The sequence below is a fragment of the Zootoca vivipara genome, chromosome 4 (genome assembly GCF_963506605.1).
Source record: "Zootoca vivipara chromosome 4, rZooViv1.1, whole genome shotgun sequence".
NCBI lineage: Eukaryota > Metazoa > Chordata > Lepidosauria > Squamata > Lacertidae > Zootoca > Zootoca vivipara.
In genome coordinates, this window is record NC_083279.1 from 44,249,210 (window position 1) to 44,275,143 (window position 25,934).

General features: G+C 42.9%; 1 protein-coding gene across 2 annotated transcripts in view; it reads right to left on the reverse strand.

Annotated features, from left to right (window-relative positions):
* Nucleotides 1-25,934, reverse strand: part of CFAP47 (cilia and flagella associated protein 47) — a 194,532-nt gene that overhangs the window by 56,602 nt on the left and 111,996 nt on the right. For both annotated transcript variants that reach the window (XM_060273534.1, XM_060273533.1), the window contains exons 52-54: nt 10,837-11,015; nt 9,831-9,938; nt 5,962-6,073 (exon numbers count right to left, since the gene is read on the reverse strand). In XM_060273534.1, the coding sequence (XP_060129517.1) occupies nt 5,962-6,073; nt 9,831-9,938; nt 10,837-11,015 (399 nt within the window). The remainder of the gene's footprint in view (nt 1-5,961; nt 6,074-9,830; nt 9,939-10,836; nt 11,016-25,934) is intronic.

A 25,934-nucleotide genomic window follows, 5' to 3' on the forward strand; every position in this document is an offset into this window, starting at 1 on the left:
AGCATAATAAGGTGAGACTGCACTGTGGTACTGTCGAAGTGCAGAAGGGAATATCTGCATGCTTGGTTCAGGGTTCAAGTTCACAAGCTGTTATTCAAAACTGTGCATGTATTGAACATGAAATATAAATTTTGCTGAGAATCACATAAAACATATGCAAGAAGTTGGACCCTGGGTCCCTCCAGGTAAGCCGAGATCAAAGCTCTTATAGAAGTTAGTCCTTATCCCAAAAGCTGGTCCACCTTATTGTTATTCAAGAAGCTTCTTTGCTATTAGGCTGATTACAATGAAATTTGCTCTGTTGGTCAGGACTTGGTGATATCTCTCTGGCATCCCTCAGGCTGCTGCTAAAGGCATAGCTTCCTACACCGACTCCCTCCCCAGCAGCTTGTTTCCTGTGATGAGTTTCTTATTTATCTTTTTATTTATTTATTTATTTTGTTTATATAGGCAACTTATATCAAACCCTTCACTCAAGGGTTTGCAGGTGGGCTTCAGTCAAAAGAGAGAAAATACAAAACCACACAAAATACAAGCTGGTGTATACAATTAAATCACAGTTAGTGTTCCTTGATTCCTTGGGAATCACCCAGCAAAACTAGATTTTTATAATGAAGAGATATAACTATTAGAAACCCTGCCTCAGTTGAGCTCCAGAAATACCATGCTACAGTTAACTATGCATGGACAACTATGTTTAGCATTCTGTGGAGCTGAAAATTCATCTTTAAAAAGTTGTTCTTCTACGCCAGGCACCCCCAAACTGCGGCCCTCCAGATGTTTTGGCCTACAACTCCCATGATCCCTAGCTAACAGGACCAGTGGTCAGGGATGATGGGAATTGTAGTCCAAAACATCTGGAGGGCCGGAGTTTGGGGGTGCCTGTTCTACGCAATATTAAGAGCTTTTAAAGAAAATAATCAAGTGTTAAGCTCAAAAGGTGAGAGATCAGTACTTGATAAAAAACATCTTTTCTAAAAGAATTCATATACCATAGCACAAATACACACACAAAACTCTAAGAGATACTAAAGGGATGGGTGTCACACAATTTCAATTAGAATCTGAGATCCTGTGCACTTTGAAGGTTCTCTTGAAGCAAAAAGGTGGCAGCTGGCTGATTACTGAAAATGCTCAAAGCCACCATATTTTAAGAAAGAGGCAGAAGTGGAAGTGTTTGAAATTCACATGCCCAGTGTTGAAGACTAATGCATTTGGGATTGAACACTTTCATGAAGTAAATTTAGGTAATTTATTTTTAATGTGCCTTTACAGATAATGTGCCATGAATAGTGGTGGCATTTAAGCATCTGGTAATGAATTAGAAAAGCTGAAAGCAGGAAGGGTATATTAAACTGCCTGGACAGTTTGTATGCAGGCTACAGGAGTCAAAATTCATTATCATTAAGTTTAATCAATTTCTCTGCTAATGATCTGACTGTAATATGTATGAACCCGTTAGAGCTCTTCCAAAAATCTATCTGCAGCAAGCTAATAATATAATGAATCAAGATCATAGTGCTATGCGTGCAAATACTGATTTGTGAAATTGTAAGTAACAGAACACATCCAGCTTTTACTTATTTTATAATGAAGTGTTTAATATATTTTACATTAAACAAACGGAATGAGAAAATGTCCGCTCCAGCATATTTGTTCAGTTTGATGAAATAGAATAGTAAAATGTTCAATACATAGAAAGGTCATTTTATTGAATTCAGAAAAATCTGAATTTTGACTTAATATTATGCTACATTACAGCAACACAAATTTGTTATCATAAGCCAAGAAAAAGCAAGCAGCTTAATAGACAAGATTAATTTATTATGCTTTAGAACATGAATGCCTATCTTAAATGCCACAAAGGCATTTTATAGGTTTATCTGATAGAGGTACATGTTTCACTTCTTCTACCTTTCAGAAACTTGTAACGATTTACAAAGGACCTTGCATTTTAAGAACCACTACAACATGAATACATAAACAACACATAGAAGCTGCTTCTCAGTGACTCAGCTTCAATAAAACATTAATGGAAAGGACACAACATTCTAAAATCACAGTACAGTTTCTAGCTTTGGAGGCAGAAAATGTTGCTGGCAATAAATTTTGTTCTGTCTGAAAATGAACAGAACTACTCATGTCCAAATAAAAAATAACTGTCTGACAATTAATGAGACTCTCAGGTCTATTGTTCAAATTTCCCAGTCTGGAGCCTGATATGTGTAGAATCTATAGGACAGACTATTTCTAGAAGGGATTCAGCTGCCCATCTCAACATCCTATGGCTTGGAAATGCCAAGGTTGTGGGTTCAATCCCTGTGCTGCATATTCCTGCATTGCAGGGGGTTGGAATAGATGATCTCTGGAGTCCCTTCCAACTGTACAATTCTATGATTCTGTGACCTAACAGTCTAGATCACATAGTTTAAAAGTTCCTGAATACCTGAACCTGCCTTATACTGAATCTCACAAGCTGCTCCATCTGATCCAGCATTGTATACCATGTCTGGTAGCAACATATCAAGTAGAGAAGGTTTCTGAAGCAAGAACTGACCCAAGAACTTTTGCTAACAGTAATTCACTAAGGTATTTTCTACAGCCAAGATTTTCATCAGGTTGGGAAAGGAAATGCATCCCAGCAGCAGCAGAGTAGCACAGAGTGGATGAGATTACTTATATTGCCACACTACAGCCTCTTGCAAATCTCCTCTTTGCCATCTAGAGCCTCCATCTGTCATGCGGACCATAGAAGCAGAGTGACGGAGACAAATATTACCTTGAAATTCAAAGGTGTCCTGAAACTTTGAGTGGAATTAGACATTGCAAAAGGCAATGATGAGCTGCTGCTACTACCCATCTATCTCCAAATGTCTAGTGAATTTTATTGTTTCACTATAAGAACTCCAGCTGTAGGGCGGTATATAAATTCAATGAATAAAATAAATCAATAAAATTGTGTGATAACAACAAAGAGATTTGTGGCACCTAATGCTAAACGATTTACTGTGGTATAAATTTGTTGACTAGAACTCACTGCAGTAAATGTAAAACCAGATGCATCTGATGAAATGGGCTCTAGTCAATTTGTTAGTCTTCATAGTACCACTAGGCTCTATGTTGGTTCTACTGCAAAAACAAAACAAAACCCGAACACAGCAAGCCTGCTGTGGGTGACAATGGCTGCCACCATCAGAATGGGGCAACTCAAAGAATGTCTTCAGGGTGGGATCGACACACGTTAAAAACGTTGTGGATTTTTTTTTATCGTTTTAAAAAATGTGTTGCAAGGGCTATAGCTCACAGCCACCATCTAGTGTCACAATTGTATATTGCACTTTACGACACATTTAAAACGTTTTATTTGCAGCTGTGGGTTAAACCACTGAGCCTGGGGCTTGCTGATCAGAAGGTCGGCGGTTCGAATCCCTGTGATGGGGGGAGCTCCCGTTGCTTGGTCCCAGCTCCTGCCAACCTAGCAGTTTGAAAGCACGTCAAAGTGAAAGTAGATAAATAGGAACCGCTACAGCGGGAAGGTAAATGGCGTTTCCATGTGCTGCTCTGGTTTGCCAGAAGCAGCTTTGTCATGCTGGCCACATGACCTGGAAGCTATACGCCGGCTCCCTTGGCCAATAATGTGAGATGAGCGCGCAACCCCAGAGTCGGTCACGACTGGACCTAATGGTCAGGGGTCCCTTTACCTTCACCTTTAAGCGAGTCCCAGGTCACATAGTAAGTTTCGCCAGATATTTTAGGCAGACGTAGATGCTGATACAATTGGCAGCCATTTTGCATAATATCCAGTTGCTCTTAATGCAATTGGTTGGATCTAGAGTGTCCCTTCTACAAGCAGAGAACTCCTTCTGCTTACAAAGAAAACAGACCCAGTGGAGGAAGAAGGTGACTGCCCCTGAGATGTCCTTCCTCCTGCAGCCCACTGTGCCACCTCTCACACTATTCTGCTGATTCTCCCAAGCCCAGCTTGTACAGCTTTTCATGGGACAAAGGGAGCTGCAAGGGTTAGAATTGGCCAAAAAAAGTGTCTCCCCTGCTTTCTCCAACCGGAGTAGCTTGTTGTTGCATCTCCTGAGTGTGGAGGTGAAGGGTTTCTGCTGATGGGAATTCTGGATCCAAACCTATGCTTTGAACATCCTCTGTTCCCATTTTGCCTCTCTAACAGTTTTATTGTCACCTTTGAAAAATGAAAAGAAACAGACTCCCATTTTCTCCTTTAAGCACTTAACATTTCCCAATTATATGATATCAAACTGAGAAAATAAGGCCAATTATCAATTTATTGTATTCAGTATATTCAATCCTAAAGTATATTAAACACCTCATTATAAAATAAGCAAAAGCTGGCTGCTCTCTGTTACTAATCATTTCACAAACCAGCATTTGTGCAAGTAGCCAAACTCTATAATCTTGATTCATTATATTATTTACTGTAGAAAGATTCTGCAAGAGCTCTAACAGGTTCATCCATATTATGGTCAGATCATTAACCCAGAGATGGATTGGAGTTAATGATAATGAATTTTGACTTCTATAGATCACAAACTGTTGAGGACATTTAGCAATTGTTTCCCTCCATTCAGCTTATCCAATTCATTATCTGATGTTTATATGTCATCATTATTCATAAGGATGTTGTAAAAACAAACATGCAAAAATAATCAATATTTAGTGCGAAAGATTTTAAACCCACTTGTTTCTAAAAGCTGTTGGATTCATACTAGTATTCTTATCTTTTAAGCAGGTTGGGTCCTATTGCTATGGCAACAAGAGTCCCAAAATAGTGCTCAATGCATGACAGGAAAATGGATAAGATCTTCAGTGACAACATCTATTCAACTGTCATAATTGATGTTTTCATTCCCCAGGAATGCCGCTATGCTCCTTCTAGTAGTGGCCATCTTTCAATGGAGTTACCTTTAAGTATAACCCTGAACACTTTTTAAAAGGAATATTCTTAACTTTCCAAAAGTAAAGACACTTTTAGAGGGCAACACCTAGAATCTACTCATTATGAAGTTTGGATTAATCTTTCCTTAAACCGCTGGTAATCATTTCTAGCATCTTTGGGATTCATCCTTCTCTGTACTCTGATACTTTATTATTAAGATAGTTGTACAGTCCAGCTCTTTGAGATTCATGTTACATCCTCTCTTTACATCTTTCCTGGGGATCTTAGTTCCTTATATCAATGCTCCACTATGGTATATTTGCTTCTTTCCAGCGTCTTGGGCCTCTGTCTTGACTTTTAAAAATAACTGGCTACTGCATGCTTTCTCAACATCAGATTATTAAGTTCTGTCTAGAGACTACTCCTTGTTGCTCAAAAAGCTTCAGAATACAATCTGAATATACAAATCAAACCAAATCTTTATTATGGTCACAGACCAGCATAAGGAGGGGGTGGGGTACAGTCATTTAAAATCTGAAAAACGATTTGAAAAACTAAAAAGAATTAAAAGTCTATAAAAATCTAAAGGAAGCAAGGAAAGTCTAAAAGAAGGGTTAGGAACATTAGATGGGAGTGGCAGAGCATAAGAGGTTAGCATATATAAGACTATAGCTATCAGTCTACAGAGCACTCTGATATGAGTGCTCATCAAATCTAGTTTGTGACACAGGTCATCGGCCAACGAATTTTGAGCACTGCTGTGCAGAATGTGGCAACGTTGTATGTTGTAGCAGGGTTGGTATCTGAAAGTAGCAAGAAGGTAAAGAATTGTCCTGTGCACCCAGGATACTTATGCAGTAATGGTTAGATGAAGCTAGTATGAATGTCTCTGTAACACAGGCACTGTAGAAGCACATGCTCTGTCGTTTCTATTTGCCCAGAGTTTTGTTGCCTTTAACATATAAAGCCACCACACCAGATATTTTCCATAATTGTTACATTCCTGCATAGTACCCTCTCATATGATAATAAAATAATTTTGTTCTTCAACTTACAGGGATTTCGGGGTCTATCTCCATAATAAAATGGGCTGAATTGCTATTCATATAGTTCAGCTCCAGAATTTCGTATGTAGGATTAGCTAGAAGGATATGCTGATGGACCCATCTGCAACAAGCATAAAAAGTCATGTTACTACATCATTATTAAGTACTGGGATTGATTCAGGTTCTACTGAATAATCTGATAAGATTATTCTTGTGTATTTAGAAAGTAATGTAATGATCAATGCAGAACAAAACTTTTTACTGTTACGAGCAGCTGCCCTCTTGGATCTTAAGCAAATATTTCCTATACCTGCTATCTAAAATCTTTTAATTGTCAGCCTAGATCAACAGGGGCCTTAAGCAAACTAAATATTCACTCTACCAATGAATCCCCTCTTCTCGAGCTATAGCTGTACCAATATTTAAATACCAGTAATAGGCACTGAATAGAATTCATAAATCAATTTTAACATGTCAAGTGATCACTGTTCCTCTATTATTAAATTGACACCTAACAGATTTATAATCAATGTAGCTCTCTTTTCAAGACTAATACCGTCTTTCCCACATTTTAAGACACCGTCTTATCACTTTTTTTCCTCAAAAAAACACTGGGTGGCTTATTTTCAGGGAATGTCTTACTGGTATTTTTATTACATCAGGAGCAGTGCCCCTCTTTCTCCCTGTCTCCCTGCGGGGCAGGACTCTTGACTGAAAGAAAATGACGGGCAACAGCCACCACCAAGCTCCATGAGAGGGAGTCTGAGGGAAGGGAGGTGTGTGCATCGCTGGCCCAGCCCTCTCTCCCCGGCCCTGGGATGTTCGTGAGGGAGGGAAGGAGCTCCTCCGAAGGGCTGCTCTCTCTCTCTCTCCCCTCCCAGGTGGGGACTCACTTAATAGCAATCTGCTACACTGGAGCTTCTTAAATTTAAACCAGTACAGTATAATGGAATCTATCTGTGTGATGCAGTCGTAGCAGTAGCCTATACTAAAGCAAATAAGGATCTCTACCAGCCAGCCAACTGCCCAAGACTTAAGAGCGAAAGTTCCAACAATGTAGCACTTTGTAGCACTGATAGCAAAGAGGCTACCGGCTGAGATACTGTAGAAAACAAAGCAGCCAGCTGAGCAGCAATTAAGATGGTAAATGGTAGCAATTAAGTAGCAATTGAGCCAGCAGAAAGCGGGGTGAGATAATCTGCTGGTCCTAACAACCCGTCCGTGTTTCTCTTACCCACAAAATGTTAACTTTTGTGTAGGGTGTAGGGCAGTGTTTAGCAGCTCCTAAACAGCGAGAAGGGGAAAGTCCTTAATCCCCAGGGCAAGGACTGCGCCACCGGCAGCGATCCCGGTACCGGTACAAATCCTTAAAGGGGAAGCTCTACAGACAAGCAATGGAAAGAAAAAAGAATCCTCACTTTTTAAAAGGCTATTAAAAGGGGGAAAGGTGGGGGGAAGCGAGAGGTGGGCTGTGTGTATGTGTGTGTGTGTGTGTGTGTGAGAGAGAGAGAGAGAGAGAGAGAGAGGCGGGGGGGGGGGGGAGAGAGAGACGCGCACACAGAGTCTCTCCCTAAAGGGGAAGGCAGCGTCTTCAATCGCCCCTCTTTTTTCCCTCGTGCTTTCATCTTCTCCCCACCGCAAATGCCACTTTTCTCCTCTTCACCAAGCAAGCAGAGCTCACACAGCCTAGCTAAAAAAAATATATTTTGGAATCCTTTTACAGGTATTTTAAAAAATGCTTACAGAAACAGGAGGGGGAATCACGAGGCTGCAGGAACGGCTCTACGGTGCATTTTTACAAGCTTTTAAAAGAAATACGTGTCTTTGGAGCGACAGTAAAATGGGGAGAGATTTTTATGGGGGAGAGTTGGCTGGCGGGAGGTGGGAAGGGTCTATCACTATGTCTTATTTTCGGGTTATGGCTTATATCGCGCAACTGCTTAGAAATCCTGCTATGTCTTATATTATGGCTACGTCTTAAAAAGGGGGAAACACGGTAGTAATATATTGTGGCCCGACACATAGATTATACCTTTGATCTAGTTTTCACCATAGGGTGAATTGAGAGTATTTCATTTATTAGTGTGACAGCCTGTTCTAGATGGGGTGGCATTCTCCCTAAAGAAGTAGGCACATAGCTTTGTGAATATTTTAGTTTTGTATTTTTTTTATCACGTATGTAATTTTGTACTTTATCCTTGGTTGTACATTGCCCTGGACTCTGTTAAAGGAAGGGAGATAAATACAATAAATATAAATAAATAAAGCTATGTATCAATTATAGAACTGTTAAAACAGAAATATAACAAGAAAAGATCACAAATAGCCATATAACAGAGTCCATAAAAGCTACAGAGTCTACCCTCAGTAAAACCGTACAAAAATTAATGATACCCAAACTATAAATGATGATACCTGTATTTCCTTTCAATGAAAAAAACTGCAAGGGAAACTTGTAATTAACTGACTCCTCCAATAGCATTTGATTTAATGCCATAGACCTGCAATTCCTCTTTATCATTGTGTAACCTTGAGGACTCAAACAAGATGACCACTCTATGCTTAAAAACAGATTCATCCACCCCTTTTCACTCCCAGCTTTTTGTCCACATGTGTTAACTACCAATTGCTCTTTGGGCAGCCTTTGTATTTAAGACTGAGGCAGAATTATCAACCCTTAAGCTTACATATAAATTAGGTACTCTGCTCTATGTTGTGGTTGTGGTGGTCTTTTAAAACAAACAAACAAAAAACCTTTTAAACCTTTAATAATTTATGAAACTAAAACCATATTTTTTAAATCAGCATATGCACTACCCAAAAATATGTACTTCTTTCTCAATGCTCTTGCAACTCTTGAAAATGCATGTACAAAAGATGCAGTGGGGTTTTTTTAATAAAAAAACTGTTTTCCAAGGTAAAGGTCACCTGGTATTACAACATTGGTTTTATCTGGATTGTGCTATAATTTCATAATGGTTTCAATTAATAAAAATGTCACTATAAATCAAAGGACAAGAGCAAAGAAAAAAGCAGATGCTAGATGGGACAAGCTAAAGGTCTATGATGGAAAACTGTGATTGCAAGCACGTTGCTGTACCTGATTGCATCCTCACAGTCCCCACAAAGACCTCATTCTGAGAAACAATATGACTGAATTATACCTGAGAGAGAGAGAGAAGGGGTGCAGTGACCTTACTGCAGACTCCTTATCTCCACCAATTTTTTATAATAGTAAAGATTTAGTCGAAGAAAAATTTACAGGCCATGTGATTTCCGCTGCTCTCTCCCCCTGCTGTGATTGAAGCATTCATAAGATGTTGCAGCTCGCAACACGATGGCAATCTTCATCATGTGAGCAGGACCTCTCAGAGCAAAAGTTATTGAAGCACAAAGTACTATTTGTCCTTATGGAGGAATAACAGAAAATACCTGAGACCTATTCTCCCAACCTGTGTAACTTCAGTTATTTTCTTTTATATGGTATATTTGCAGAACCTGGGCTACGAGGCAATATTCAAGGGGTCTTTGTCAAGTAAATGGAGAGATAGAGTAGTAGTGACTCTGAACTAGAATGTCCAAAGTATCCTTCACATTTAAAGTCTGTACAGAGTTTTAACAGAGTCGAATGATTAAGGGAATCACTCCAGTTTTATACTGATGCACACATTGCTCATCAGGCATCAACCAAGCTAAGCTGATGACCTAACTGGCTCCAATCATTCAAACTCCCCTGCAGTCACCTCTAAAACAATCTCTTCTAAAACACCAAGGTAGTCAGATGAGGAAGACAAGAACATATTATATAATAATATATTGCACTACTATTTCATATTTCAGCATATTTGAACTAAAGTAAGGAACAATCCTACACTTACTTTCCAAGTTCACATTCTGCTATAGGCAATGTTTGGGACCGAGGTCTCTGTGCCTTCAGTTTCAGCGCATACCAAAACTCTCCATGCTTCTCTGACTGGAATACAACACTAAAATGAGAGATATATGAAGTTGTGAATAAAATGACTTTGCTGTGCGCAACAGTTCTAAAGGTTGTGGTGTTCTGTGAGGGCTGGGGCCATTCATAAAGGTGATGGAAAAGCTCATCACAGAAGCGTTATTCTCATTACTTCCCTCAACTACTACCAGGCGGAGGGAGGGGATCACAACAAAAAGAAATGGGGATCAGTAGTAGTAGTAGTAGTAGTAATAGAAAGCAAACATTGAAACAGCTGCCCCTTTATTGGCCAATGGATGAGGCCAGGGTGGTTGTTATTCTGCCATTATGTTCTGGTCTTCCCCTTGCCATGATGCTCTATTAGACATGACTTCATATTAGAAGTTTAGTTAAGCATCCAATAAATAAGTGACATAAGAGTATGGCAGAGTTCAGTAGTCTGGTTCAGCTGAAGACTATGAAAACATGCTATAAGGCAGGAACCAAGTTCAAAAGGTCAGCAATCTTATTGATTCTAATTATTATACTGCAGCCTCACTCAGGTTTCCGCCGTGATTAGACATCTTTAATTTAAATGCCCTCCATATTCATTAAGCTGTAAATTATTTTTAGTTCACAGAAATCTTGAAGCAAAAGTCTTGGATCACATCATTTATAGTAAATAACATATGAAAAATAATTTAGCTATCAATCTGAAGTTAACATGAATATTGAAAAGGCAGCATGAGAAAGCAGCTCCAACTACAGAAAATGACTAAAATCCATTCTTCGTTTTTAAGTCAGTTCTGCTCAGCGAAGTGCAAGCTTTATTAAAATGATGTTTCATGGAAAAAGTAGAATAAAGGCAATTAAATAATATTGCTAAAGTGACAAGAAGGACGATAGATCTAGAGAAACTCTGTTCTAGCAGCCACAACTGTAGATCTTACCTTCCATCCGAATCTCCAGTAACAGCTGGAGAGTACTTTACTTCATAGTGAAATGCTTCTTTTGGCTGGAGAACAAGGCTTCTTTCACCATTAAGTGTAACAGAATCTATTAGCTCCACTTCTAATTCCAGAATATCAGCTGTGGGATTGGTTACAGGAATTCCAATGCAAACAGTATCCTAGAAAAGAAAGAAAGACCATGTGTCCTTAGCCTTTACCAAACATGTCAAGAAAACAATGCTTATTGTTTTATGTATGGCTTTACATCCACTTTGCCAGATCTGTTTGCTGAATGCATCATCATACAGTAGTGGTGAAAGCATATCCACAGATGCCACAAGAGAATGAAAGAAATTGCCACAAAACGGTACAAGCATCACAGCAAGAGGTGTTCAAGCCTGAGGCCATCTACCTGTCAGGAATATTTGTGGGTACTGAAGAAATAACAACCCATGCTAAAAAAGCAACTCCTGACTTTTGTGCTCAAGAGACATTCCATGGGGACCTCACAGAAACAGGCATTATTTCAACCAGGAGAGATGCCAAATAAGTGCTCCTATAGTTGCTTCAGTACAGCAAGTGCGAGGAAGCTCAGTCCCATTCCAAACTCAGAAAATCAAAGGATGGAGGAAAGCACTTCATCCCAATATTAAACCCAGTTACAGAATTCCCCTTTGACTCATTGCTAGGCCAAACATCAAGTGAGAATATGCAAAAATTAACAAGTCTTGATACAATTCAGATGTTTGATACGATTTTACAAGATGAAAAGAGGTTTGTAATAGGTGAAAAGTAGCCTCAAGTTCAGTTTTAGGGTCGATTAATGCATGCATTTTCATCACTTGATGCCTTATACATTGCAATGTAGTCGAAGCAAAATTCCAAGTATTGTTGATACTTGACCAATAAATTATTCTATTCTATTCTATAAAAAATTTCACCTCAATACAGAACAGCTCCAGTCTTCCTGAGCTTTATCAGAAAATCCAGGCAGGGCAGGATGTGAGGGGTCTCAGGGTTTTTCTGAGACCTCTCAGAAAGACCAGGCTCAGTCCAAATGCTGGTGCCTGCTTTTCCCAGCAATGTGCCTGCCATCAGCTTCCTTCCTTCTGCTTCTGGGATTTCTGGAATCTTTAATTTTAATTCCTCCTAGTTTAATGGACTGGGCACAGAGGAATTAAAACTACAAGTCCCAACACCCTTGGTGGTGATGAAGGAGTCTGAGATGCTGAGAAAGCTCCACTGTATCATGAGAACACAGGGAAGTTTAGGAGGGTTCTAAACATTTAAATCTCAGAAAGCAAAAAGAAAAAAGAAAAAAATCAAGGATTATTTATATATAACAAGGATTACTCCTAGCGTTTGAGGTGGTTCATATGTAAAACTGACAGTAGGCATGGGATGACCATAGAAAGGGAGGGGGAGTTTACATTCTCACTTTTCTACATTAATAGGTGGGAGGAGGACTGCAGAGAGCACTGTGCAAAGGCAAGTGTGTGTATGTGTATATATATATATACTTAGTTCAACTTAACTTCTCATTGTATTCACTTTTACTGATACAATAGCATGTTAATATTTGTAGACTGCTTTGGAAGCCTATATACTGAAAAGCAGCACAGAGGTGTGAATAATAAAATAATAAATTACACACATAATTATTACGGTATAATATATATAATTATTATATATTGTGGAAAGGAGATACACAGATACACACACACACACACACACACACACACACACACACTTTAGGATTTATATCCTGCCTTTTCCTTAAGCCTCAAAGCAGCTTACAAATCATATAACAATAACAACAACAGTACAAACTACTGGCCACAGATCCTTGCCACTGCATAGCAAGAAACAGTTACCGCTAACTCCTCTCTGACAATCAAAACTAGGAAGCAAATAGGTTTTATCTCACACAGTATAGCAAAATAACCTTCAATTTTTGTTCTCAGCCCTCATTACTTAGCAAAAGAAATAAATAAATGATCACAACACCATAATATTTGCTTTAGAAATATGGTTCAAAGGGAAGATCCAGTCCTTTCATTGAGATGCCCCTATAAACAAATAAAACGCTACACCGACAGCAACGGAGTTAAGGATAGTTCTGTGGAAAATATGGATCATTCTATTTATGTATAGTATAATAAAACAGGAAGGGGTGGGGTATGTGTGTAAATAAATGAGAAAGATAACAATAATAAAGCTTAGGCAGGAAATTTACTGCCTTACGAAGAGTGTGGTATATCTTTGCCTGCTGCCCTTCATAAGACCCCTTGCATTTACAGAAAACGGCAATTTAGACTAAATATGCATTTAAAACATTTAATGTTTTACAGATGGCAGAGTTATATCCACCTAAATCATTCACTAGCCTTGCATCAATAAGACACATTTTAAGGTTGCAATGAAATACTTTAAAGCTCAGATGAATCATTTTACTGCTGTAAACAAATTTTAGAGTCCCATTAACTTTTTACCACTAAGGGCTTCATAGCAAAACTTTGTAAAAGGAGCTGAAGCCAAGAGTTAAGAAACAATTCATTATTTTTAAAGAAATCCTGTTCGACAAACCTGGCAAGAGTCTAAACACCTGCTAACATCTATGAGCAGAGCAATGCTACTCGCCAGATCCATTTACAGGAGGAAGATAAGATTGAGCAGAGGTGCCTTTTCCCTTACAGCAGAGGACCTGCCCTAACCACAGATTATCCCACGGGTGCTGAGCTGGTGCTGGTGGTTATTTCACAGGTAGGAGCCTAAACAGCCTCGTCCCTGTATACCTGAAGGAGCGTCTCCACTAGAGATGTAAAATTTCCAGGAATTTTGAAGCTCGGGAAAAAATCCGGTTCTTTTCGGGGGAAAACCAGAATTTTTTGGAAAAAATGCTACATTAGCACTTCTTTTTTCTTTTCCAGATTGAAAGTCATTCTGTTACTTTAGAAACATAAAATATAACTATGGACAATTTTAACGGGCATAGGAGACTCTTGAGAGTCCCATGGACTGCTAGAAGATCAAACCTATCAATTCTTAAGGAAATCAGCCCTGAGTGCTCCCTGGAAGGACAGATCGTGAAGCTGAGGCTCCAATACTTTGGCCACCTCATGAGAAGAGAAGAATCCTTGGAAAAGACCCTGATGTTGGGAAAGATTGAGGGCACTAGGAGAAGGGGACGACAGAGGACAAGATGGTTGGACAGTGTTCTCGAAGCTACGAACATGAGTTTGACCAAACTACGGGAGGCAGTGCAAGACAGGAGTGCCTGGCGTGCTATGGTCCATGGGGTCACGAAGAGTCGGACACGACTAAACGACTAAACAACAACAACAAAATTATCACAACTACCCTGTTTCTCATATTTTAAGACATACCCATAAAATAAGCCATAGCAGGATTTTTAAGCATTCAATGAATATAAGCCATACCCCGAAAATAAGACATAGTGATAGGCGCAGCAGCAATGCCGGCCGCAGCAGGAGGAGGAGGAAAAAATAAGACATCCCTTGAAAATAAGCCATAGTGTGTTTTTTGAGGAAAAAATAAATATAAGACATGTCTTATAATATGAGAAACACGGTAGCATATTAAAAATATAGTGTATCCAAACAGGAACTGAAATTTAACTTGTCATTCATCATTGTTTGCTATGCAACATGCTTACTCCACCTCCCATGTTTTGCCCATGAGACCTTATGTATTTCCTCACACTGATGTTGTGTGGTCTGTTAACCACTTTAGCTACTACTATATGCTTAAATTAGTTTATTTCACCTTTTAAAGACTGTTTTACAGCATTTAATGTGTCACAGTGGCCGGATGGGACTACTTCAGAGTAACGACTCTACACCGCTCTGCATTTTATCTTTTTATTGGTGCTGCGTATTTACAGTGCTAAAGGTAGAGCTATTTACAGAGACACATCTTTTCAGCTTGAATCAGTACCTCCGAATGGCGTTTGGCGCGTCTTTCGCCAGCATAACAACTTGGGGAGACCCATCCTCTTTCCCCTACGCTTTTTGCGCAATTCCGGAGTTGGGGGGATGGGTCTGCCCCCCTTTCTTCCTCCTTCCTGTCCCACCTGGGACGATGGCTCCTCTACCCTGCTAGAGCCTTGGACACCACTTCCTGTTTCCCCACTTGAGCTGGAGCTTTCCCTGCTTTCAGCCGGGCTCTGGGCTGGGCTGGAACTCAGGAGGGGAGGGACTTCACGATAGCCCCTGTCCCTCACATCCACCCCCCTCCCAAGCCCCCCTTCTCCCCTCCCGAGAGGCTGCACGGGTGTCGGCGACGACTGAAAGCCTAAAAACTCCGTGCTGTCCGAGCCGGTTGGTGTGAATACCTCCCCCCAGTCCCGTTGGCTCCCTCCTTCCTCCTGGGAAGACTGAAATCCCAAAAAGTCCGTGGCCTCAGAGCTGGTGGGGGTGAAAATCTGCTGCCAGTCCACCTCTTCCTCTGACCGGGTGGACCGCGGAGACGCCCACACCTCTTCCTCCGGGTCCTCAAACTCCGCTTCCCATCTCCATGGCGAACTGCTCTCTGCGACCTCCTCCCCTTCTCCCTCCCCCTCCCTTTCCATGTGCCAGGGTTTGGGCCTGTGTGGGAAGAGGGCGTGGAATTCTTCCACCAAGAATTCTTCCCGTATCTGAGTGGCTGGGACCCATTCATTCTGGGATGGCGGGGCATCCTCCCATGCCATGAGGTACTCCAGGCCCCCCACCCCCCTTCGTGAATCAAGTATGGCCATTGCTTCATTGAGTGGCTCCCTGCCTCCTCTCTCCCCCCCTCCCTCGGGGGGCTGTTCGCTGCCTCGGAACCTGCTACTTTCCCTGTACGGCGACAGCAGCGATCTATGAAACACTGGGTGCACCCTCATGTCCTCTGGCAGTGCCAGCCTGAATGCCACCGGGTTTACCTGTTGCGTGACTGTAAAGGGGCCCAGCCGTCTGGGTGCCAGCTTTTTGCACCTCCCTCTGGTGGGAAGGCCCTCCGAGGACAACCAAACTTTGTCCCCCACCCTGATGACCTCCCCTTGTCGCCTGTGGCGATCTGCCCCCTTCCTGTACGCTTCCTTGGCTCTCTCTAAGTGTTCTCTGAGCTGCTGGTGCACCGTCTCCAGGTCCTCTGCCCAATCCTCTGCCTGTGGGCCCTCCTCCTCCTCCTCCCCCTCCCTCTCCGGGAAAGATCTGAGGTCGCGCCCGTAGTTGGCCTTAAAGGACGACACCCCTGTGGAGACGTGCACCGCATTGTTGTAGGCAAATTCTGCTAGTGGCAGGCGATCCACCCAGTCCGTTTGCCTCTGGCTGACGTAGCATCTCAGGTACTGCTGCAGAATGGCGTTGACCCTCTCCGCCTGTCCATTGGTCTGCGGGTGCCGAGCTGTCGACAAGCTGACCTCCACCTGCAGGAGGTTCATGAGCCGCCTCCAGAACCTGGAAACAAATTGGCGGCCTCGATCCGAAATAACTCTCAAAGGTAATCCATGCAGTCTGAATATGTGGTCAACAAACAGTTTGGCCGTCTCTTCTGCAGAGACCGCCCTGGCACACGGTATAAAATGGCACATTTTGGACATGAGGTCCACCACCACCAACACTGCAGTCTTGCCCCTGGACGATGGCAGGTCGGTGATGAAGTCCATGGACACTACTTCCCACGGCCTGTGCGGTGTGGCTAATGGCTCCAGCAACCCTGCTGGTGGTGCTCTGACCACCTTTGCTCGCTGGCAGGCGTCACAGCCCCTTACATAGTCCCGAACATCTTCCCGCACCCCTGGCCACCAGAAGTGTCTCATGACTAGGTGAGTGGTTTTGTCCCTTCCAAAATGACCCGCCGTCGGGTTGTCGTGCATCTGCTTGAGGACCTTACCTCTGAGCTGGTTGGTGGGCAGATACAGGGCTCCCCTGTAAAAAAGGACCCCCCCGCGTGCTGCAAAGTCCTTTGCCTGCTCCCTCCCCCCTCGCAGCTCTCTGAAGATGCGGGTGGCAAACTCATCTGCTGCCGTCAGTGCTGTGAGTTCTGCCTCGCTCACCACTGCTGCTCCGCAGGACCATGCTGATGGGGGGAAAATGTGTCGGGGTGCCGGTGGCAACTCCTCCTCCATGTACTCCGGCTTGCGGGATAGGGCATCCGCCCTGACGTTCTGCTCCCCCGGTATGTAGTGGATGGAGAAGTTGAAGTGCGAGAAGAACTCTGCCCACCGTATCTGCCGCTGGTTGAGCACCCTGGCTGTTCTCCAGAACTCCAGGTTCTTGTGGTCCGTGCACACCTGAATGGGGTGCTTGGCGCCCACCAGGAAATGTCTCCAGTGTTTAAACGCAGAATGGATCGCGAGAAGTTCCTTATCAAACACCGTGTAGTTGTGTTCTGGCTGTGTCAGCTTTCTAGAGAAAAAGGCACAGGGTCTCCACTCTCTGTTGGCATCCAGTTGCAACAGGATCACTCCCAAATCTCTGTCTGAAGCATCGGTCTCAACGCGTAGGGGCGCATCCTGCACCACGTGGAACAGGTTCTGGTCTGAAGCGAACACCCTCTTGAGGCTTTCGAACGCTGCTTGCGCCTCCTGTGTCCACCTGAACTTCTGCTTGCCTCTCAGGCAGTCAGTGATGGGAGCCGTTACCCGCGAGAAGTTCTTGATGAACTTCCTGTAGAAGTTGGCGAAGCCTAGTAGGCGTTGGGCATCTTTGCGCGTCCTGGGGCTGTGCCAGTCCAGGATGGCCTGCACCTTGTCCTTGTCCATCGCTAGCCCCTTGTCTGACAGTTTGTAGCCCAGGAAGTCCACCTCTTTGGTGTGAAACTTACACTTCTCCAGCTTCACATACAGGTGGTGCTCCTTCAGGCGCTGCAACACCTCCCTGACATCCTTCACATGCTGCTCTGGGTCATTGGAGTAAATAAGGATGTCATCCAGGAAGACCAGGCATTTCTTGAAGAGGAGGGACCCCAGGACGTGGTGCATGAAGGCCTGGAAGCATGCTGAGCCCCCTTGCAAACCGAAGGGCATCACCAGATATTCAAAAGAGCCCAGAGGCGTGAACATCGTGGTCTTCCACTCATCGCCTTCCCGGATTCTGATCAAGTTGTACGCCCCCCTCAGGTCGAGCTTGGTGAAGATCTTGCCCCTGCGTGCCGCTGTCAGCAGATCGTCCACTCTGGGCATTGGGAAAGCCACCGGTTCTGTCATGTTGTTCAGGCGCCTGAAATCCACCACCAGACGGCGCTGTTGCGTGTCTTTCTTGTCCACCCAGAAGACCGGGCTGCCCCCTGCTTCCTTGCTTTCTCTGATGAACCCCCTCTTGAGGTTCTTGTCTATAAACGCACGCAGATCCTCCAGCTCCTGATCTGACATGGAGTACAGCTTGGCTGGGGGTAGCGTGGCCCCCGGCACCAGGTTGATCTGGCAGTCAAACGACCTGTGCGGGGGCAGGTGGTCGGATTCCGCTTCACTGAAGACCTCCTGCAGGTCCCAGTACGGCTTGGGTATCGCCTCACCCCCCTTGACGTGCATGGTGGCCACCGTGGCTATTGGAGGCCCCTCCCCTGGTTGGTGCTGCATGCAATGTTCCAGACAAAAGTCCGATCCAAACGTGATGCATCTCTGGTGCCAACTGATGGATGGGTCATGGCGCGCCAGCCAGCTCATGCCCAAGACGATGGGGGGGGTCTGAGATGGTGGTGACGTTGAATGCCAGTGTCTCTGAGTGTCGCCCCACCGTCATTCTCATGGGGGGGGGTCTGGTGGGTGATGGCCCCTCCCAGCAACTCCCTGCCGTCAATGGTGGAGACGTGCAGGGGAAAATCCAGCTGCAGACGTTGGATCTGGTGCGCTTCTGCAAAGTTTCTCGAAAAGAAGTTGGCCGACGCCCCCGAATCGATTAACGCGAGGACCGTCAGGGGATACCCATTAGGGAGCGTTAGCGTCACTTCTAGAACCACCCCTGCTCTGGGGGGGGGGTGGGCTGGCGCTGTTCCTCGCTGTGCGGGTGGGTGGGTTGGGGCTGTTGTTTGCCGATTGCGCCTGGCTGCTGCCCCTTGTCTCCTGCAGCCAGGCTGTCTCGTTTCCCTGCTGTGGTGCTGCGTCAGTGGGGGAGGGCACAACCGTTCCCGCCTTTCCTTGCCATTCCCTGCGATGTGGGCAGTCTCTGACGAGATGCTGAGGGGAGTTGCAGAGAAAGCAATTCCCGCCTCTTCCCTCCTTGCGTCTTGGCGCCGCTGGGGTTTGAAAAGCCCCCGCGCGCGCGCTATCAATTTGCATGGGTTCCTGGTCTTGGCTGGCCCCTGGCATGGCGTGAGATGGCTGTTGGGGGAGTGGCTTCTCCTGCGACCGTGGGAACCAAGCCCGCTTTGCACGCGTTGCTTGCTTGTCGTTCCACCGGGATTCCTGTCTCACCCCCATCGCCAGAGCCGCTTTGCTCAGCTGATCCATATTACTGGGCTTTGGACCTCTCGAGAGCTCATCTTTCACATCCTCATTCAACCCCAGGTAGAACGCCGCTTCCATCGGAGGCGAGTGCAGTTCCCACCCCAGTCTGTGCACCAGCATGGTGAATCTTGACCAATATTCACGAACTGTCATTGTTCTTTGTCGTAAATTATGCAGTTCCTCTTTGGTCTGGTCCATATGGCTATCAGACGCATACATGGTTTTTAAAGCCTCTAAAAATAGTTTGACATTCTTCATGCAAGGATTTTTTGTCGCGATTAACAGTCTAAGCCACTCCCTGGCTGCCCCGGTAAGGTGTTCCACAATAAACGCTACTCTGTGCCCATCATCAGGGAACTCATCATGGTGCAGCTCAAGAGCATACACGATCTCAGTCTCAAAGCCATGATATTCCCTCGGGTCTCCATTGAACTTGCTTACTAGGGTCCCTGCTCTCCTTCCTGGCAGCACTTGGAGTTGGGCTCCCCCTCCTCCCTTGTTTTTCTCTGCATCCAACTTGTTTTGGAGGTCCACGGCTACCGCCCTTAACTGCTGCTCTTTCTCCTGAAGTGCTCTCACCTGTTCAGCAAGGTTGTGCCTGTCCTCTTTGACTTTCTCCGTTTCTTGCTTAGCCGCCTTTAATTCCCCCTGTGCCTGCAACGCCAGTTGCTGCAGGTCCTGCTGGGCTTTCTCCGCAATCTGCCGCCATTTCTCCGCTTCTGGCGCGCTCATCCCGGCAACTCCAAAGTAGCCCAAAAAAAGATTCGGAGGTAGCTGTCACAGTGGCCGGATGGGACTACTTCAGAGTAACGACTCTACACCGCTCTGCATTTTATCTTTTTATTGGTGCTGCGTATTTACAGTGCTAAAGGTAGAGCTATTTACAGAGACACATCTTTTCAGCTTGAATCAGTACCTCCGAATGGCGTTTGGCGCGTCTTTCGCCAGCATAACAACTTGGGGAGACCCATCCTCTTTCCCCTATGCTTTTTGCGCAATTCCGGAGTTGGGGGGATGGGTCTGCCCCCCTTTCTTCCTCCTTCCTGTCCCACCTGGGACGATGGCTCCTCTACCCTGCTAGAGCCTTGGACACCACTTCCTGTTTCCCCACTTGAGCTGGAGCTTTCCCTGCTTTCAGCCGGGCTCTGGGCTGGGCTGGAACTCAGGAGGGGAGGGACTTCGCGATAGTCCCTGTCCCTCACATAATGTTTAAAATATTTTCATTTCTTTTTTTCTTTCATAACACTTTTCTGATTGCCACGACAGCACATATACTTTCAGGCCCTTTTTGTTGCTCTATATTTTCTTCCAGTGCTTTGAGGCCTAGTGAAGAGGAACAGAACCAATGCATACCACATGCATGCAAAAACAAAAGTGAAACCTTTTTCTTTTCTGGTGACAACAGCACCTCCTAAAGCAAGAAATGTATCTTGTTCTTGTTCTTGCATTGGAGAGAGTTCAGTTTGTAACCTAGGACTCGCTTGTCCTCACAGAAATTAGAATAATCTGATACCATACATATTTTTAGAAATAATTTACAGTGGTACCTCGGTTTACAAACACAATTGGTTCTAGAAGTCTATACTTAACCTGAAGCGTGCTTAACCTGAAGCGAACTTTCCCATTGAAAGTAATGGAAAGTGGATTACAGTATCCTATTTTTAAAAGACATCTGAAGGCAGCCCTGTTTAGGGAAGCTTTTAATATTTAATGCTATACTGTTTTAATACTCGATTGGGAGCCACCCATAGTGGCTGGGGAGACTCAGCCAGATGGGCAGGGTACAAATAAATTATTATTATTATTATTATTATTATTATTATTATTATTATTATTATTTATTATTATTATGTCCCTGAAATGAGCATTCTGGGGGATGGGGAGAATAGAGACAGTAATGGATTCACTGAACCCAAGGCCCTTTCATTTGCTGAGGAGAACCCAGGAGTTCTATGCCAGCCTGGATCTGCTGCACATAATCTCCCTGCCACATTGTAGCCAATGAAAAACAAAGCCCATGAAAAACAATGTTTTCAGTACTTATTCAATGAAACGGTGTACTAATCATAAACAAAGCAAAGCAGACAAATTTCAACCGTGCTACTGGGATTGTTGAGTGAAGCTTGAAAATATCGTACTTGTCAGGGGTTTTAGCTAATGCACCTGGAAGCTCTTGATGAATACTAGGGATACTAGGTGCTGGAGAAGGGTGGAAATGTTGAGAAAAGATTGTTGCCTTTGTATCCTACTTGTGGGTTTCCAAACAGGAATGCCTGCTTGATGGGTCTCTGGCTAGGTCCAGAGGGAGCTCTTAGATAGGGTTGCCATATTTCAGACAGTGAAAATCCAGACAGAACAGTTGAACTTTTTTAAGTTTTGCTCAAAAATTCACAAAATGTTTGGCAAATTTGCAAAAAAATAAGTTTTTGAGCTATTTTTAAGGGAAATTGCCAAAAACGACACTGCCGACATGGGTTGCCATATGTTCGGATTTTCCCAGCCATTTTTGCGATTTCCGCCTGACTCCAGTATTCCAGATATGTCTGGGAAATTCTGGACGTATGGCAACCCTATCTTAGACATTTTTTCACACTGCTCTGCACCCTTTGGGGTTTTAAGCTGCATGCTTATAGCTTTAATATTTTTCAGCTATCAATAAATAAACCAAGTGATAAGATAATTGGCTCAGGAAAAATGTGTCGGGAAAGTAGCAAAGCTGTCTCACATTTTCTTCCACTTTTTAACTAATTATAGAATTTCAGAATGCTGCAGTTTTCTGCATATATTAATTAAAGAACTGCTTCACAAAGAAAGTGTGGTCTACACAAATTGTTAACATCTCTGCATCTGCCAACATTCAGCTCCTTCGTAAGTGGTCCTCATTTAGCATGTTTAATTGAACTCCTATTAAATTTTATATGGAATATTTCCCCAACATTTGGAAAGCAGAGACCTTTTCCTATGCATTCTTGCCCCTTAGGGCTTAATTGCAAAGATTCCATGCAAAGTTGTTACAGTGTTAGTATTGTAGTTTAAATTCTACTGGTTGTTATCTAAACTACAGAAGTTTGTGTGGGGAAACACTAGAAAGCACTCAACATATTACTCTGAGCCACTTAAAACATAATACGCTGCAAACTTATTCACAAGTGTGTTTTTTAAATAACAGATGAAGTGAAATACAGAATTTTTAGAAATATCATTGAATTGAACACATATCTTCAAATGTGTACGTTGCAAAGGACTCTTGAACTGTCTCTTTACACACACACACACACACACACACACACACACAGTCATTGTCCTAAAAGAAAGCCTGTAAAACAGGGTACTACAAAATTATATTTAAAATAACTAAGGAATCTAGGTTATAGATATATCTAATAAAATAAATACGTATTTTGGTTTGAGGCCTTGTTGCAATAAAGCAGGCATCCCCAAACTTCGGTCCTCCAGATGTTTTGGACTACAATTCCCATCTTCCCCAAGACTGGTCCTGTTAGCTAGGGATCATGGGAGTTGTAGGCCAAAACATCTGGAGGGCTGCAGTTTGGGGATGCCTGCAATAAAGTATCATTCAATTACCAAGAAGTAGTGAAGGCCATAGAATTACAGGGGTGAAAAGGAGCAAAAGTTCATCTAAGCCAGGTCAACTTCTTGCCTCAGAGTTCTTCTTTCCCTAGTTAGCAGTTTCAATGCTTGGTTTTCCATGGCACCTGCACAATGCTGCAACAACATTTTATATTGCTATAGTAATTAACTTTGTACTAACGTAAAGAAATGTGGTAAAATCCAAGCAACTTTTTGAAAAATCGTATGTCAAAATCTGCTTCCAACAACAGGAAATTTGCTGAATAACCAAACTGTAGATGTTTGCCTCATATTAAGAACTCCTGCTGAGCAAACACAATGATGATGATTTTTTCCCTTCAAAAAACAAACTGTTATTTCCCTAGCTTTATCTCCCACCCAGCCCTAGTTGTTTTAAACCTTATGATGCATTTAATTTAGCTCTCAGAAAAAATGCATAAGCCCAGAGCAGTTCCAGACACTGAAAGAGAGTTACTGCACATTTACGCCAGTGAAACAAAACTTGTCTCCATTTCAACATCTTATTCAGCAAATTAGTTGTTGAGTTTCAGATAGCATTTCAACACACACCCGGTTTTATTGAATAGTCACTACTACTGTTTTAAATCAACTTTCAACTGCATTAATTTATGCATTTGGCATTAGGCCTATAATATTCAATGGGATGGTTTTATGTTTAAAGCTTACAGAAAGTACTGAGCTAATGACAAATTAACAAAAAAATGTTCTGCTATTTGACATGATAGGCAACTCATTTTCATGAACATTAACACATGTCTAGCCATTCAATGAATAGCCCTCTGCTGACCATTTTTCAGTCTTCCTAGGTTTATTTGAAGACAGTAGATATTTTATGATCTACGCTAGCCACCTAGTGATGCACCAGAGAATTGATTAATGTAGTATTTTGCAGTCACTGTGTACATATCAAATATTTTCACACTAGACATAGCTGTTTATTCTCCTTTTGATACTTACTTCTTATGATCTGATCTGATTTATTTGCTATACAGAGCTTTTAGTTAGAATGATTAACAGCAGCCTTCTCAAAGTTGAGATATTTCCTCATCAGCCATTGTTGTTTCACAGAACACTGCCAGGTGTTGTGAAGTGCACAATTTTCTACAAATTAAAATCCACCTTTAAGATGTGGTTCTCAACTCCGATTTCAGAAACATTATTATTATAAATATGCCAACTCAGTTTGAAGTTTATGAGAAAATGTCCTCTCATTTAAATTGACAAAAATAAACATTATTAGTTTCTCTACATCCATAATGATATGCTCTGAAACTATATTGAATAGGTGTACATTTATAAAGTTATCAGTAGGACTGTCACTTAATTTAATGTGAAACCAATTTATTAAGTAACAATTAGCCCAACCCAGCAAGAAAAAAATTCTTAAACAGATGATTTAACACAGGCATCCCCAAACTCGGCCCTCCAGATGTTTTTGGACTACAATTTCCATCATCCCTGACCACTGGTCCTGTTAGTTAGGGATGATGGGAGTTGTAGTCCCAAAACATCTGGAGGGCCAAGTTTGGGGGTGCCTGATTTAACATGTCCATCCCTTAGCAAGTTTCAGTGCTGCATGTACATCCCCTTGTAAGGCTCAGCGCGCGCGGGGGGGGGGGGGACACCAGACCTAGAAGGGGGGAGTAGAGAAAACTAATAATATTAATAATACCGCACTGAAAGAATTCAACACAATAAAATCGCAGATAGCCTAGAGCTGAAGAGCAGAGGATAAAACTTTGAACCAGCAGACTAAAACGGGGGGGGGGGACAATTGGAAATGAATAAAAAGCATTAAAAACAAACACAGCATGGAGGGTGGAGGTGGGGGATTCTCCAAGAGAACCTTGTATAGTCTAAAGGGAAAAGAAGAGAAAACAAATGAATTGATGGACAAATAAATCAAGTAGCTGTTGTTTGCTGAAAACAGAAATAAATGAAGAAATAGATAAATAAATCACACCAAAAGCTTCACCAATCATCCAAGGGAAAGGGAAATGATCCTGTACTGACCTCTCGTAAAAGTTTGCAAACTAAATGGAAAAGAAGAAGAAGAAGGGGCAGCGCAAATTGACTGTTTTTAAATTGTTAAGAAACAGAAAATGATTGGGAAGGATGCCAGTAGTCCACTGCTCTTATAAATGCCTTGATTTCCAAGGCACAATTTGCAGATGGACAACCACGTGAAAAATATGGGCTCTTGGCTGGCCCTCAGGCGACAGGCCCACCCATCTTCCCCAGGATGAAAGGAGCTGAGGTGACAGTGAGCCAGGGAGGAACTTCAGAACTATTACCTAAGTCCCTGACTAACGTCATGCGAAGCAGAGCTTTCCTAGAGGAGAGCTTTCCAAACTCTTCCATGTTGATGACACACTTTTTAGACATGTGTCATTTCACGACACAGTAATTCAGTTTTACTAGCAAACTGGAGGTTAAACTAACCCTTTTCCAGCCCCGGGAGGAACATGGGGAATGTTTTCACAACACACCTACACATTGCAGTCGATGTGTTGCATGTTATGACACACAGTTTGGAAAGCTCTGCCCCAGAGGCTGTAGGGGGAAGGAGGGAAGTCAAGATAAGCCACTGTTCCTGCATCTTCCACCAGAGGGAGCTTCCAATGGATCAGAGTCACTTTAATAAACAGTAGGAACTCTTAAATTCTCAAAAGGTACACCAGATCCAATCCAGTTACAGGTAGGTAGCCGTGTTGATCTACAGTAGTCGAAACAAAATAAAAAAATCCTTCCAGTAGCACCTTAGAGACCACCTAAATTTGTCATTGGTATGAGCTTTCGTGTGTATGCACACTTCTTCAGATACACTAAAGCAGAAGTCACCAGACCCTTATATATAGTGAGAAGATGGGGAGGGTATTACTCACTATATATAAGGGTCTGGTGACTTCTGTTTCAGTGTATCTGAAGAAGTGTGCATGCACACGAAAGCTCATACCAATGACAAACTTAGTTGGTCTCTAAGGTGCTACTGGAATAAAATAAAAAAAGTATTTTGTTCAGATCCAATCCAGTATATACTGAATTATTTTGG